The sequence below is a fragment of the Miniopterus schreibersii genome, assembly GCF_964146895.1.
Source record: "Miniopterus schreibersii genome assembly, chromosome: 8".
NCBI classification, from domain to species: domain Eukaryota; kingdom Metazoa; phylum Chordata; class Mammalia; order Chiroptera; family Miniopteridae; genus Miniopterus; species Miniopterus schreibersii.
The window spans coordinates 7,089,766-7,106,406 of NC_138109.1; the positions used below are offsets into that span (position 1 = coordinate 7,089,766).

Below are 16,641 nucleotides of genomic sequence, written 5' to 3' on the forward strand. Positions count from 1 at the left end.
CTTAATATAATTGTAATCTCAAAGTGTACAGAATTTGCGTGTAGGTAACGTACAATGTAAATGTGAGTATGGCCCAGCCAGTGTGGCTCAGCGGTTGAGCATCGCCCTAGGATCCAGGAGATCGCGGTTCGATTCCTGGTCAGGGCACATGCCCGGGATGTGGGCTCAATCCCCAGAGTAGGGCGTGCAGGAGGCAGCCGATCAACGACTCTCTCATCACTGATGTTTTTGTCTCTCTCTCTCCCTTTCCCTTCCTCTCTCTGAAATCAATAAAGATATATTTTTTAAAAAAAGAATGCACAATTTTTAAATTAAAATTACATTTCATGTTTGTTTTTAAAAACATTTTTTCTTTGGAAGGTTTCAAAATGACCTATTAAAATTAAAAAATAATAATTGATAAATATCAAAAATCTAAAATTGTTTATATCAGACTTTGTATTTTTAGAGATTTAATGAAATGCTATGAAATATTTCTATAACTAAAAACTGCAATTCTGGGGTTTAGTCGATCCTAGGAAAGAATCCATAGGACAGTTCTTACGCTACTTACCACATATACAGGGGTGGGCAAAGGTAGGTTTGCAGCTGTGATACGAATAAGCAATACAGTAATAATGATACAAAGTAAAGTGTTCCGTGAACTCACAGCTGCAGACCTACCGTTGCCCACCCCGCATGCACGCCTGCGAGAATCAGGGACCGTTCCCTACCGCGCAGGCTTCCCGAGCTTCATGTGCACGTGCTCTGAACCGCAGCTCTGGCTCTGAGATGCCGGCTCCTCGGCGGGAGCACCGCACAGACACAGAGCGGGAGCTGTGGGGCGGGCCCTGCCACCCCAGGGCGATGGAGCCAACGTAGAGCTCGGGCCCTCCAGGCCTGCGTCACGCGCCAGAGCCCCAGCCACAGAGGCGGCCGCTTGTTAACTGTGCGCGTTTGCGATTTGCGGGGCCCGCCCCAGAGGGAACATATTCTACTTAACAGTCTACTTAGCCTGACGTGTAACATCCGCATATCGGAACCTGTGGGACGCGGGCCTCCATGTGCACCTTTGCCCTGGCTGCACAGTGTCCAGGGGTCTGAAGTTGTATTTGTGAGTCGTGAACGTACGGGGGGGGGGGGGGGTAGCCCATAGGGAAAGTGAGTGGAGAGGAGGTGGGAGCAAATCCGATGGCTGCTCACATCCCCCTTGCCTTACAATGTGGGCTTCCTTCACTCCCCTGCCCCCCCCCCATGCTTTCTCATTTCCTGCTCATTTCCTTTTTCCAATTCCTTTTTAAAAAAATATATCTATTGATTTCAGAGAGAGGAAAGGAGAGGGAGAGAGAGAGAGAAACATCAATGGTGAGAGTCATTGATCGGCTGCCTCCTGCACGCCCCCAACTGGGGATCAAGCCTGCAAGGTTGTGGGCAAGTGCCCTGACCGGGAATTGAACCCTGATCGCCTCGGATCCTAGGTCAATGCTAAGCCACTGAGCCACGCCCGGCCGGGCTCCAATTCCTTTTGAATGTCCCCCTCCCCGTGCCTGCGGTTGGCATCCCAAGTGCCGTATGTCCCTAACAGCAACTACTGCCTGGGCTGGACAGATGCTTGGGGTCGGGGTGGGGACACTGAGTCTTGAAAGAATCGGTCTTTTGGGAAATAACAAGTATAAATAGTGACTATTCCGTCAATGAGATTGCCTCTAAGATGGGCCCTGGGACGACAGAAGTGTATTTATTCAAAGCTTATTTTGAGGGGCTGTCTTTCAATTTCTAAATGTTGTCTTCATCGTGGTGAGAGTTGGACCTTCCTGCTATTAAGCCTCAAGGAGTACTTGCTGGAGATGCTAATCAACATCAGACCCACAGCTGATAAAAATAAAACAAAACCTAGTCCCTGGCTTAGGATGAGACGTTTAAAATGTGGTGAAACGTTATTGCTAAACCTGCTCAAGTGTTGACGTTTGCTTGGAGCCATCTCCTGTTCAGTTTGGGGAGCCCTTCACGGATGAGATGAAATTTTTGTTGGATTTGAAAGACTAGAACCATACAATAAATAAAGCAACGTGATGCATATTTTAAAGCAAACGAACGGTGAACCACGAGCACACCTTTTGCCAGCTCGGAGAGCATGTGCGTCTGCTTACCCCTAGAACTCGCCTTAGTTTCCTGTGACGATTTTATCAAACAAGAAGGCAGTGACGCGACAGCAATGAAATTCTGTAAACACCCGAGGACAGCTGAGCGTGGCCTTCAGTAGAATGATCCTGCAGTGGGTGATTTTGTTGAACCGTAGGCTGGTAAAACTAATCTTGAGAATCTCTTAGCTCAGTAAAGACCTTTATGTCATTAGCTCACTTGAAAAAGTGAGCTAATTACTGTGCTGGGAAATGACATATGTCATTTTCAGGGGAGGTAATAATATCTCTGCCCACAGAATGTAGGTTAGTACGTAGCATTTAGTTAAATGAAAAGACAGTCCAGTTAAATGTCACGCTGCCACGTTAAACACAGAGTGCCGCGTGGAAATGAGGTCACTTGGTCAGAGCGTGACTTTGAAAGTGCTCGGAGGTGAGCAGCAGCGTAATTTGCACGGGATGGCACGGACTTTGGGAGCGAATTCTGTAGACAGCCCCTGCATTTTTTTTTCTTCTCTTGCTACTTGCTCTGGGTTGTTTTGCTGACGATCAGTATGGGAGGCTAGGAAAGAAAAATTTCAAAATAATAAATCTCAGAAACAGTTACTATTTTCTTGAGAACTATGGGCCAGGCATTGAGCCAAGCACTTCACTGTTTCATTCTCCCTGAGTGAGGAGGAGGCACAGTGTTACTGTATCCGTGAGGTCTGGCTGGGAAAACTGAGACTTAGGAGGTTCAGAAAGGTGCCCAAGGTCACGTGACCGTCGATGGTCGTGAGCCTCGATTCTATCCAAGTCCGTCTGACAGCAGAGCTTGGCGCGTACCCAGGCCCCGTACCCTGCTGCTCCCATTGCGTGGGGACGGGGTGGTAAAATTGGAGTCAGGGTAGCAAATCAAAGCCACAGTGATGTAGCACGTCACATCCGCTAGGATGGTTATGATACATTTCTTTTCATTAAAAAAAACAAAACACAAACAAGGGGTAGCAAGGATGTGGAGACACTGGAGCCCTGACACCTTGTTGGTGGGAAGGTAAAATGGTGCAGCTCCTGTGGAAAACAGCCTGGCAACTTCTCAAAAAGTGAAGCAGAAATGCCACGCAGAGCAGCACCGCCACTCCTGAGGGAGCTGGGAGCACACGGATGTTAGAGAGCAGCGGCTCCATGTCCCTCAGCTGATGAGCGGGCACACAAATGTGCATCCATCCAATGACCGTTGCTCGGCAACAGAAACGAACAATACAGGCTACCTCGTGGGAGCCTTGAAAACATTGTGCCGAGCGAAAAAACCCCGATACAAAAGATCAAGTATTGTATGATTTCATTTCTGTGACGTGTCCGGAATAGGATCAGCTGTAGGGACAGAGAGTAGATTAGTGGTTGTCAGGGTCTAGGGGAAGGGGGGCTGGGGAGTGACCTTTAACGGGTGTAGGGGTTCTTTTTGGACCAAAGACTATGTCCTGGAATTATGTGTGCTGAGGATGGCTGTGCCACCTAGTGAATATATGAAAGTCTATCGAAACGTACACTTTAACTTTTATGTTATGTTGACTATATCTTAATTTCCAAAAAGGCAACTTCAGGTCAGATCCAGGGGTCCTTGAATACTGGAGACAGCAGGGAGCCACTGGAAGCTTCTAAGGACGTGGCAGGATGGGGTCATGGGGACATGTAAAGTGCTTAGCACGCAGCAAGCGCTTAATAAAGATTAGCTCTTTGCCTTCATGCCCCAGTTCAAGACCAAGCCTCCATGTCTCCCGTGGGGGGGGTGCGGGGCTGTTTTCTGTTTAGATTCAAGGGAAAGCCCATCTGTTCTGGTTCAACCACTCCTGCCATGAGTTCTGGTTGTCTTCCTGGGGACACCTGACACCGGACAGTTCAGCTGAGCATCTCTGAGGCCACCTGCTCCTCCGTCCCCTCTTCTTCTTCCTCCATAGATCCTACCAGGTCACAGAAATTCCGCGGTCGCCACGTCCCTCGTCCCTCGGGGTCTCCCTGCGCCCTCCGCTCACCCACACAGCAGGGGGCACAGTGTGAAGGAGTCGCCCCCCTGGGTGCTCATCCCCACTCCCCAGCCCGCCGACTGTGTGGCCAGACGCACAGCCTCAGGGTTCCCATTTGCGTAATGTCCCAACGACAACATCAGGACTGCTGGCTCTGGTCCCTTCTGAGGAAGGGGGGCCTCAGAGCGCTGACCCGATGCCCGCAGTCAGCTGCGCTCAGCTCCAGCCCCCCAGCGCCCCTACTAGAGCGAGCGAGCAGCGGGCCGGACGAGGGCCCGTTCTGAACGTGGTTTCATCCCTCCAACCGCAAATATTTTAAGAGCTACACCAAGTGACAAGATCCCTTTCCCAAAGCCATCTTGAGAAATGTCCAAACAGCAGCGAGCTGCTTCCAAGAAGTGTGTGAGATGCTGGTGAAGTGCAGAAAGTTGGGTTTTGGGGTCAGCAGATATCAAACGCGCGCCCTCGCAGGCCGCGGTGGGGATTTCCCACGAAGCCCGGCCCCCGGCTGAGTCACTCAGGGGAGGTGCGCTTGCGAACCTGCTGGCTTCCCCCAGTGCAGAACACCAGCTCCAAAGATCAGGCCGTGGAAAGTTCCTCACCCGCACCAGCCCGCATCTCAAGGTTGGTCCATTTGGGGCAGACAGAGGGGCTCCAGCTGGGGTGAGAACGGAGGCTTTCTCTGTACCTTTCTAACTTTCCTCTCTTCTAACTGCTAATCACATCTCTTCTATAGCCCATAAAGTAAAGATCAAATAAAAATCTCTAGAGGTTTTCCTTTCTACTCCTCAGATTTGTTCCTATATGAGCTTCAAGTCTCAAAATGGGCAAATGCGTCTATCAAGAAAATGTGTACAGCGCAGGGAATATAGTCAATAATATTATAATAACTATGTGTGGTGTCAGGTGGGTACCAAATTTATGGGGGGGGGGGATCACTTTGTGATTTACATGAATGTCCAACCACTATGTTGTACACCTGAAACTAATATAACATTGAATGCCAACTGTAATTGAAACATTTTTAAAAGTGTTAATGTGACAATGAGCTGAGCCAGAGAGGTTTCTAACTTTGTAGCAATTAGTTCTTGAAATTTCCCCATGTGTTCAGACAAATGGAAATAATGAGATACCTTCTCAGCGAGCTGAATCGATAGATGTCTCTGCCAGAGTCTCTTTTTAAGGGTCATATTCCAGGGGCAGCAAGCAACTGGTGTTGTTGAAATCTGGGTGCTAATGCTAAGTGTCCGTGAAAGTCCCCAAAAGTTCTTGCTATTGTTACTTCTGTATTTTGGCAACACTTTTTGGAGCGTGCCCCTCAGGCTTTGCCAGGCATGCACACAGCTGTATGTCTACGTGCGCTCGTCCTGTCATAGAAGTTTCTGTGCACTGGCTACCTTCCCTTTACCGATTGCTCCTGAAACACCCCGAGTTCTGGTGTGGAATTGTGGAGCCATGGCTGAAATGTATCAGGATGTGTCGTGATGGCTGGAATGTATCTGAATGTGTCGTGATGGCTGGAATGTATCTGAATGTGTCCTGATGGCTGGAATGTATCTGAATGTGTCCTGATGGCTGGAATGTATCTGAATGTGTCCTGATGGCTGGAATGTATCTGAATGTGTCATGATGGCTGGAATGCATCTGAAATGTAAATGAAGTCTGAAAGGAGAAACCACCTCATTCTTGTCCATTTCTACCTTGTGCAGAGCAGTATCTGTGAAACAGCCACTTTGGCTAAAAGTCTTTTGGGATCTACTTTGCTGTATCATATCCGCGCCAGACTTCATCATGGGAAATAGGTATTACAAGCTGGTGGCTGCAGTGCTGCTGGTCATGAATGTCGAGAGGACAAGGTCAATGCAGGCCTCCTGCAGGAACTGTCCAGCTGGTGAGAACCTAAGTAGCACGTGTGTCTGATCTGTTCTGTTGAAAACGTGGTTAGTCTAGCAGTCAGGGCCAGTGAGTTGTTTCTGTAACCTGTTACTATTCACTTACAAATATTTCCTGGGTGTGACATCTCGGCCGTGTGAACAAAACCGTGTCACTTAACTCTTGTGCCCCAGCTTTGTCTTCTAGGGATGAGAGAACCTAGTTCATAGAGTCACTGGGGGGATCATACGATGGGCTTACAACAGTGCAGGCGCATGGCAGGGCCTCAGGGACTGCTGGCTGCGTGTGTGAGGACCTGTGCTCAAACTGTGACACCCCAGGAGGCGGGGGGGGGGCAGTGTGGGAAAGGCAGGCACGGGGACCAATGAAAGACACTGATCTCCTCCTGAATCCCATCGTACTGATCTCCTGGGTCCATCAAGAGTAGTCATTCTGTGTTGATAGAGAAACTATTTTCTCTCTGTTGACTTATTTATTGCAATATCTATACTTTGTTCTTCTTATTTCTGGGATTGTGTTGAGGTCAATCTTGCAAATGTATACTTTTTAAAAGAGTTTTTTAATCCTCAGCAGAGGATAGGTTTTCTTGATTTTGGGGGGGGGGGGAGAGGGAGAGAAACGTTGATGTGAGAGAGAAACATCAGCTGGTTGCCTCTCTTTCGTGCCCTGACCGGGAATTGAACCCACAACCTTTCTGGTGTGTGGAACGATGCTCCAACCCACTGAGCCACCCGGCCAGGGTGCAAATGCGTACTTCAAAAAAGTGCATCAGCAAAATAAAGTCTAGAAAACTAATTATTGTTTCATATAATAAAGTCTAGAAAACTAATATAATAAAGTCTAGAAAACTAATTATTGTTTCATATTCGAGTTGACTTGTGAATGTTACGACGCTTCAGGCGACAGTAATCCACTGTCAAACACCAACAGCTGTGCTCTGCCCTCCTTAGGTACTTTCTGCGGGAAAAACAGGAGCACACCGTGCCTCCCCTGTCCCTCCGACAGTTTCTCCAGCTCCGGCGGGCAAGAGGCCTGTGACCCATGCCGGAGGTGCGAAGGTAGGACCTCAGGGGCGCACTCTCCCCAGAGCCGGGCGGGGGGGGGGGGAGCCAAGATTTCATTCCCCAGTGTCCCGACCTCTCCCGAAAGTCAAGGGTCAGAGGTCTGGCTCCTCTGTCACTAGGCAGGTCCAGTAATTTCCTGTGCCAGCAATTCTGTATGGATTGAGCCTTTTAAATATTAGAGGAAACATTCACTTGACAAGGGAGAAGATTTTCATGAGCAAAATCTAGAAATGTCTTCTATTGGGATTCAAAAGTCAACATTATACTCTAAGGTCACGGGGAACATTTTAAGTCGAGCGAACATGGCTTTTAGTGCAGGACGTACATTTGCTTCCTGGGTTTGGAGGTCAAGTGTGACGTGCCTCGGGGCCTTGCAGGTGTCTTCAGGACTAAGCGGGCATGCTCGGCCACCAGCGACGCGGAGTGCGAGTGCGTCCCCGGGTTTCGCTGCCAGGGGGCCCGGTGCGCCATGTGCGAGCTGGACTGTCCGCAGGGCCAGGAATTAACCACGGACGGTAGGTGGGCTCCTCCGCAATCTAGTGAGGTCTGTGGTCTAAAGGTGTCATCAGCTTAGGTCTTGGCCCTTTTTTTCTTTCTTTTTAAAATTTACTTAGCTCAGTCACTGTGGCAGTTTCCCAAGCTAATAGCCTACAGGATAATCTCTCTTAATAAGGGAGGGGGAGGGGGCCGGGTGAAAAAGGTGAAGGGCGTAAGCAAAACAAAGCAAAACCTCACAGACACAGACGACAGTGGGGTGATTAGCAGAGGGAAAGGGGGTGGGGGGTGGGTGGGGGAGGGGCGTGAATGGTGACGGAAGGAGACTTGACTTGGGGCTGTGAACACAATGCAATATGCAGATGATGCACTGGAGAACTGTATCCCTGAAATCTATATGATTTTATTAACCGTTATCCCAATAAATTCAATAACATTAAAAAAAATCTCTTAATAAGCCAGATAAAGAAATAACATATCCGAATAAAAAGCAGATTAATCAGGCGATTGTTCCAGGCAAGGGGAGATGAAGGAATGAAGTCCAAAGTCAATGTGAGGCATCCCCTTTGCACTCGAAGGTGCTCAGGAGCGAGGGCGACCCAGAGGCGAGCTCCGGCGGCCGGCGCAGGCGTGCGGCTGGGTCCTTAGAACACAGAGCAAAGCGCAGGTTTGCCGAACTTCAGAGCCGCGAGCGGCTGAGCCAAGTCCACGGTGCGCACGAACGATTTTTCAATTCATGGAAATAATTTTAAAGCACACTCGTTACTGATCAGGAGCATCACTTCCATACATTATGTCAGCTTAGGGTTTGGCTCCGAGAATCGCTAAACCACCTGTGTAGACTGAATTAACGACTTTATTATGTTCATCACGGCGAGGAGTTAGGAAATGACAAAAATCCTTCCTTTTTGGTTTTCTTTAAAAAATTTTTATGCCAGGTTGCAAAGACTGTAACGTTGGGACATTTAATGATCAGAAAGGCGGCACCTGTCGACCCTGGACGGAGTACGTATGATTTCCTTTTGCTTACAAAATAAAGGGGCTGGGTTGTCTCAAAGACAAAGAACGCTATCAGCGAAGCTTTTGAAAATCTGTGGCGTGTAGACACAGGGCAACGTATACTGGGCAGTGTGGGAACAGTCCAGGCCAGTGGTGACTTGACACACGCAGTGGGCGTTTTCTGCGGAAGTAAAGCCCATAGGCGTCCTTACTCTCTGCCCAGACGGTGTCCTGTGTCCCTCGATCCCTTTGCTGCCTCTTACCCTCCCTCGTTACCAGCTCATCTTTCGGGGTGCAGGGCCCAGCACTGAGGATGGCATCCCAGTATGACACTCCCCTCACAAACGCAGCACGGTCCTGGCCGGTGTGGCTCGCTGGGTTGAGCACTGCCCCATGCACCGAGAGGTCACGGGTTCGATTCCTAGTCAGGGCGCACGGCCGGGTTTCCAGTTCGATCCCCTGTGGGGGGCGTGCAGGAGGCAGCCGATCGATGTTTCACGTTGATGTCTCTCTCTCCCTCCCTCTCCCTTCCTCTCTCTCTAAAATCAATAAAAACGTATTAAAAAAAAAATCTTAAAAACACCACCACCACTTCATGAACCCCAGACCCACACGTCTTTGTGACAAGGCTGCTTTATTGGGTGGAAAAACATCAGTGTTTTTCATTGCAATGATCTGTATCGAAATGAAGTATTCGAACTCTTTTCCTTGGCCTAAGCTGTTCTTTGGATGGGAAGACTGTCCTCGTGAACGGGACAAAGGCGAGCGACGTGGTGTGTGGGCCAACTTCGGGCGACTTCTCTCCAGGTACCACCTCCACCACCACGCGGCCCCCCGCGCCGGAGCCAGGTAGCTGGTTTGTTGCTGTCCAATCAATGTGACTGTGTCTCTGCCCCCCCCCCCCCCCCCCCCCCGGATCTGACCGGCCCCAATGCCCGAGGTCTTAGGCCTCTGGCCCCCGCAGGCGCCTCCAGCCCGCCTCCTTCTCTTACCTGCCCTCAAGGGACCTACTGTTAGGTGTTTGTCATTTTAGTCTGAGGCCTGTTAGGAAGCAGAGCAAGGTGAGACTTGACCCAAACAGCACTGACCTTTGCTAAAGCCGAGCCAAGGGGACGAGCGTCCTGTATCTTCTGTGTGACACCCAGGAAGGCCAAATACAGAAAAGCCGAAGCACTTAAAGTCTGTGCAATGATTAAGGTTTAAAAAAGGAGCTTTCCTGACGCGCGGGCAAGCTCACCGAGCTGGCTGGTTGACGACGCCCAGGGCCCACTTCTCGCGCTGAGGGTTTGCAGATGCGAATCTCAGTGTCAGTAAACTCGCAGAATAACACACTCCGTGCCTTTCTCCTGCTCTCTCCCCGAGGTCGCGGCCCCCAGATCAGCATCATCTTCCTGGCGCTGGCGTTGACCCTGGTCGTGCTCCTGCTGGTCTTCCTCACGCTCAGGATCTCGGCCGTGGAGCAGGGCAGGAAGCAGCTGCTCTACCTGCTCAAGCAACGTAAGCCCGGCCCGGGGGCCGCCCTGCGCCCTGGGCAGGCCGCCCGGGGGGAAAGGCGCCGGCTCTTAGGGCCAGAGAAACCAGGCTGGTCTAGGCGTGGTTATCAGGCAGACAATTTTGCCCCCCAGGGACATTTGGCAACATCTGGGGACAGCTTGGGCTGTCACTACCTGGGGACATGCGGTGGGGAGGGATGTTCTGGCATCTAGTGAGGGGTCAGCGAGGCTGCTAAACGCCCTGGGAGGCACAGGCCGTCCCCAGAGGGCAATGGTGCCGAGGCAGAGAGTGGGCGGCGGCTGGACATAACCCAAGGGTTCTAGAAAATTGACAGCGTAGGTATGCGCGGTCTTGGATAACTCTGTGCGTGTGCACGCACATGTGCGTGCATGTTCACCCGTGTGCGGCCCGTCCGCTGGGCACACGGGACACGGGCAGAGAAGATTCAGAAAATAACGTTTGCCCCATTGAGCCCCGCTCCCCGGGCTGGGTAATGACCTTAACCGGAGGCAGAGCGCACCCAGAGGGGGTCTGAGGTGGGTTTTACGACGTGGGTTATTAGGACAGCAATCTGGATTAAATGACAGGCTTTAATAATGGATTTCCTTGGCAAGAGTCAGCACTCACTCAATGGAAGCTCTTAGTCTTTATTCGAAAAAGTTTATAGATGGGGCAGCCTGCTTTTTGTCTTCATGGGGGACAGGACCATAGTCGCAGGCTGGACTCGCCAGGAGGGCCTGGTCCGTGGGCGGCAGGCTCCGAGAGCACGGCGCTGCGGCCCGAGACGGTAAAGTAGAGGAGGGACCGTCTCCGTCAAGTCTTACCTAAGGATGCACCACACTAATTTGTACAGAGAGTCTTTTGAAAACGATAGAAAGTCTCTCTACACCGTGCAATATAACATACAGGAAAAATGCATCCGTTTAAATCAAGTTTAACACATTGTTGAAAATGAGCACCTGCCCGGCCGAGAAATGAGGTTATCTGCCCCCCCTGCCTGGCCTTCCACCAGCGCTAACCACATCTACAATTTAGCGTAGTCACTTCCTTGCTCTTATTTATAGTTCTGCTACCTAACAAGTTTAATTTGGCTGTCTGTGAACTTCACGCAAGTGAAATCACATGTACCTATTGTGTGCTTTCTGTATCTGCCTTCCCTCATGCAACACTGTGTCGTGCAACATTGTGTCACGCAACACTGTATCACGCAACACTGTATCATGCAACACTGTATTGTGCAACACTGTATCACGCAACACTGTACCACGCAACACTGTATCACGCAACACTGTACCACGCAACACTGTATCACACAACACTGTACCATGCAACACTGTATCACGCAACACTGTATCATGCAACACTGTACCATGCAACACTGTATCATGCAACACTACCATGCAACACTGTATCATGATCCGTCCATGTGTTGCATTTACCTTGGTTGATTTCTGTCGTCCCACTCTCTTCTATTGAGTGACTCGCATCACTGTCTGTTGGTCCCTCTAATATTGATGGGCACTTGGGTTATTCCCAGTTTGGGGCCATCACAGACAACGGTGTTCCAATACTTCTGTCTACTACCTCAGTGCACAGAAGCATGTGTTTCTGTGGGTTTTTTAAAATTTTTATTTGTTTCTTAACCTAGAAATAAAATTGCTGGGTCCTTAGTAGATATACCAAACTGTTTTCCAGGATGGTAGGAGCCCACTTACACTGGCCCAGCAGCGTAGGAGAGTTCCTTGTGCTCCAATCCTTGCTAACACTTGGCGTTAATTTTTATCGGTCTGGTGGGTGGATAAAGATCTCATTGTGGTTTTAATTTACATTTCCCTGATTTCTGGTGAGATGGGACTTTTTCATGTTATAGTGGCCATTTGGATTTCCTCTTTCGCCAGTGCCTGATAAAATCTTGGGAGCATTTTTCTATTGGGCCGCCTGTCGTTGTCTTATGAATGTACAGGAATCCTTTAGCCTGTTGTTCATGCACTGCGGATGCCTTTTTCCATTCTGTGGTTTGCTCGCTGTTTCTCTTTTTGAGGTCTAACCCTCTGACTTAAACCTCTAAGTTCTCACTGAAACCTCTCATATAAAGAACGAATCTCCCCACCTTCACCCAAACAGCAATAAAGTTTTTTCGAAAATGATTTTCAAAAGTATTTATGAGCAACGAGTGAGTTGCAATGGAACTGTATTCCATTAAACAAAATTAAGTCATTTTTAGAAACTTTCTATTTTGAAATAATTGTAGATTCACAGGAAGTTGCACACGAGACTTTTCTGCAGTGCCATTCACGGGGTTACATTGTATGTAACTGTAGCAGTGTCCAAACCAGGCAAGTGACGTTGGTGCAACCTGTGTGTATACCGGTTGGTTTCTCTGTGTTTGTTTTTTAATTCACCTGAGGATATGTTGTTGCTGAATTTTTTTTGAGAGAGAAACATCATCGGTGTGAGAGAGAAACACTGATCGGTTGCCTCCAGTACATGCCCCGGCTGGGTTTCGAACCCTCTACCTTTTTGGTGTACAGGGCGACCCTCCGGCCACCTGGCCAGGCTGTGTGTGTATAGTTGTCACCTTGTCACACGTGTAGATTGGTGTAACACAGAACGACCCCGTGAGCAAAGACCTCCCTCCTGCTGGTCCTTCCCAGGCGCACCCGCACCCTCCCCCCCCCCCTCCCTGACCCCTGGCAGCCACGAGTCTGTGTCCCAGCTTTACAATTTTGTCTTTTCAAGAATGTCACAGAAATGGGATCCTATGATATATAAGCGGATCATGAGCATTTAACCTTTCGAGCTGGGCGTTTTTCACTCAACCTAATGCCCCTGAGCTCCAGCCGGGTCCCTTCCCGCCATCTATCTTTCTGGGTCGCTGGCCGGTTCCAGTTGCTCCACCATCCACCTGTCAAGAGGTGGTTTCATTTTTGACTCTTGCATTCAAGGCTGCCAGGAATGGTTTTGTGCGGGTTTCATGGGGCCGTAAGTCTTCATGCCTCTGAGATGAATGCAGGAACGCTACTGCTAGTCGTGGGGGGAGCGCACGTTTCGTCTCCCGAGAGGCCAGCAAGCTCTTTCCCAGCGGGCCGCGCCGTCCAGCCGCGCAGGGCGGTCTCTCCGCTCCCTCGCATGCTTTGCATCGCCCGGGTTCTGATCCCGGCTTTCTAACAGGCACATCGCGCCGGCTCCTTGCGGCCTTACTTAGCTTTTCCCTCTGGGTGGGACATCTTCCCACGAACTTGTTTGCCGCCTACATAGCTTCTTTGGCGACGCGTTCCCTAGGGGATGCTCGCCCATTTTTCAGCTGGAACATTTCATCATTTGACTACAGGCACCCGAGCAATCTCTCCATCTCCTGGCCGCGGGCCCTCTTTCAGATAGGTGGTTTGTAAGTATTTTCTCTCTGTCTGGACTTGGCCTCTCCATTCTCTTCCCAGGGTCTTTTGCAGAGAAAAATACTTTAATCTTGATCAAGTCTGGTTTCCCTTCTCATTTCTGGAGTCAGTCTAAGAACGCTTCACCAAGGCCCAGGCCGCAAAGATTTCGGTTTCCTCCTGCGTTGTCCTCTGAGTTTACACTTAAACCTATGGTTCATTTTTGGTTAAGTTTTGCGTAAGGTGTGAGAGGTTTAGATGCAGGTTCTTTTGCCATTTGGATGTCCAGGGGCTCCAGCACCGTTTGTTGAAAACGTTATCCATCCTGTACTGAATGGCTTGGCTGGTGCCTGGGTCAGAACCAGCTGGCTGTACTTGTGTGGGGGCTGCTTCTGGTTTCTCGCCCATTCCCCTGATCAGCATGTTTATTCTCCAGCCAGCACCGTGCAGTCTAGATGACGGGCGCTATGAAATGTCTTAAAGTTGGGGAGAGGTTAGAGTGACCCTCCCGCTTTATATTTCCTTTTCAAAATCACTTTAGCTGTTCTAGTTCCTTTGCATCTCCTTGTAAATTTTTGGATAATCTCCTACATACGTACAAAAAGTCAGCTGGAATTCAGATAACAATTATGATAAACCCGTACATCGATTTGGGGAGAACTGACGCCTTCACTGTGTTAAATGGTCCCATCCATGAACATGGTATGCCTCTCTGTTTATTTTTATTTCCTTTGATTAATTTCGTCATCGTTTTACAGTTTTCAGCATGCGAGTCCTGCAGGTTTTGCTCAATTGAAGTCTTGGAATTTAATTTTTTTAAACTGTCAATGGTATTTATCCTAAATTTTGGTCTCCACATGTTCATCGCTAGTATGTAGGGATAAAATTGATGTGTGTAGGCTGATTTTGTATTCTGTGATTTTGCTCAACTCATCTGTTAGCTGCAGGAGTAGTTTGTAGATTTTCTGTATAGACCATAATGTCATCTGGAAATAGGGAAGCTTTATTTTTTCTCTATCTGTATGCTTTTTCTTTCTTTTTCTTGGCTTACGGTGCTGGCTGGGACTTCCAGGACCATGTTGGGTAAGAGTGGCACGTGAACACCGTTGCCTTGCTTGTAATTTTAGGGGGAGAGCATTCAATTTTCACCAGTGAGTATGATGTGAGCTGTAGGCTTTTAGTAGATCTCCTTTATCTCCTTTATCAAGCTGAGGAAGTTCCTCCTCTATTTCTAGTTCTGAGATTTTAAGAATCATGAACTAGTGTTGCATCTTGTCACATGCTTTTCCTGCCATCAACTGATACGATCGTGTGACTTCCTCCTTTATCCTGTCAAGATGATGGTTTTACATAGACTCATTTTTTATTATTGAACCAGCCTTGCATCCCTGGACTAAACTCCGCTTGCTCAGAGTATCTAATTCATTTCCTAAGTTGCCAAATTCTATTTGCTAATATCTTGTTAAGAATGTTTGGAGCTATATGTTCCTGAGGAATATTAATGTGTAGTTTTCTTTCCTAGTATTGTCTTTGTCTGGTTTGGGCATCAGAGTAACACTGGTTTCACAAAATAAGTTGGGACATGACACCTCACTGGTATTTCTCAGTGTCTTGCCAGTTTTCCCTAAGTTCTTAGAGATAGTGCAGTCATTGGGTTTTGGTTATTTTTTGTAAGTAACAAGCATGTAAATTTCAGGCAAGACCTTTTGCTTTGTCTGGCCACAGAAATACCCGCTTAGGATTAAAAGTTGCTCAGCAGTAACACAAACACTTTACACTAATATGTGAAAGAAAACCCGGCCGCTAGTGTAGAAGTCAGTTCTTTCCTTACTACAGATGGAAGAAGGGGGCGTATCCTTCACATCCTGATGCCACACATGACAAATTTTAGGCACTAGAGATTCATGCTCAAGGGTATTTTTAGCCATTGTATAAAATAAAAAATATTGTTTTTCAGGACCGATAAAAATATTTGGTAATAAGAAAAAAAATCTTAAATAATCCTGAGAAAAAAGTTCATACTTGCAATCATTACCTCTCTTGTTGATGAGTTGGCTTGAATTAGAGTGCAGAATATTTGCTACTTAGAGATTTTGTTCCATGACTATGACTGCTAGAAAATGCATGTTAAGTTATTCAGACAGACAACCAAAGATAAGTGTCTTTGAAATTGCTTTTTAGCATTCATGAAGGCCGTACAAACTGCCCAGGAGGAAGACGGCTGCAGCTGCGGATTCCCAGAAGAGGAGGAGGGAGAGCCGTGTACACTATGACGGGAACCCCGAAGCTGCTGGGGCACTTTTGAGGGGAACCGAGGGAAGAATACGAGTGATCCCACGATATTTTCTTATACTGAAAAACACCATCCCAGATAATGCCCAGGATTACCCCCAACAAAGTCTGCCTTTAGAAATGTACCCCTTTCGACAGAACAGATGATGGGACCAAGCTGGTGGCAAAGGGACATTTTCTAGATAGTCCTTGACATGTTTGGGCTAGGTTTGTTTTTTGTTTTTTTTTTAAATTCAAGAAGAATTATATTTTAAATTTAATGATGTAGATGCACGGTCCAGCTAATATCATTCAGTATAAGATGCAGGAAATGTCCTCAACCAGGCTTTCCACTGGTTCTGTCATTTGTCACAGTGACCGCCTCCATGGTCGGGGGAAAGGATGACAGGGCCCAAGTTTTTTGGAAAGCCTTCCAATGTCCCGGCATGGCCTGTGGTCCCTCCATCCTCACTTCTGCCTTGGTCCTACCCCCCTCTGAGACACAGCTTACATTTTATTTTAGTCTTAAAAATGTTAAAAATAATATTTTGTACACATCAACTAATAGATGAAACACAGTTGTGGACTGAAGACCCACGAGCCCAGCCGGAGAGCTGGAGCCGGGGCTGCCGAGCTCCCCTGGGCCGAATCTCAGACCCACGTGCGTCTGCGCGGCTCAGAAGCTAAGAATAGTTTTTATGTGTCTTTTAAAATCAAAAGAAGGGGAGTGTCTCGTGACACGTAAAGCTGCAGGAGACTCAACTTCCCGAGTCTGTAAATACAGTTTTCCTGGAATACTCAGCCAAACTTGCTATTTACTTACTGTGCAAGGCAGCCTTTGCATGACAACCGTGGAGTTGGACAGTTGTGACAGGGACTTTATGGCCCACAAAGCCTGAAACATTTAATATCTGACCCTTCCTAGGTC

At 48.4% G+C, this 16,641-nt stretch overlaps 1 protein-coding gene across 1 annotated transcript; it reads left to right on the forward strand.

The window, feature by feature from the left end:
• Nucleotides 1–5,914: 5,914 nt before the first annotated feature.
• Nucleotides 5,915–15,715, forward strand: TNFRSF9 (TNF receptor superfamily member 9; the record flags this gene model as incomplete). The annotated part of the gene is made up of 7 exons (XM_081144343.1): nt 5,915–6,014; nt 6,967–7,074; nt 7,458–7,595; nt 8,514–8,580; nt 9,293–9,423; nt 9,937–10,071; nt 15,624–15,715. 7 exons carry the CDS (start codon nt 5,915–5,917, stop codon nt 15,713–15,715), a joined length of 771 nt encoding a protein of 256 aa, XP_081000469.1.
• Nucleotides 15,716–16,641: the final 926 nt, after the last annotated feature.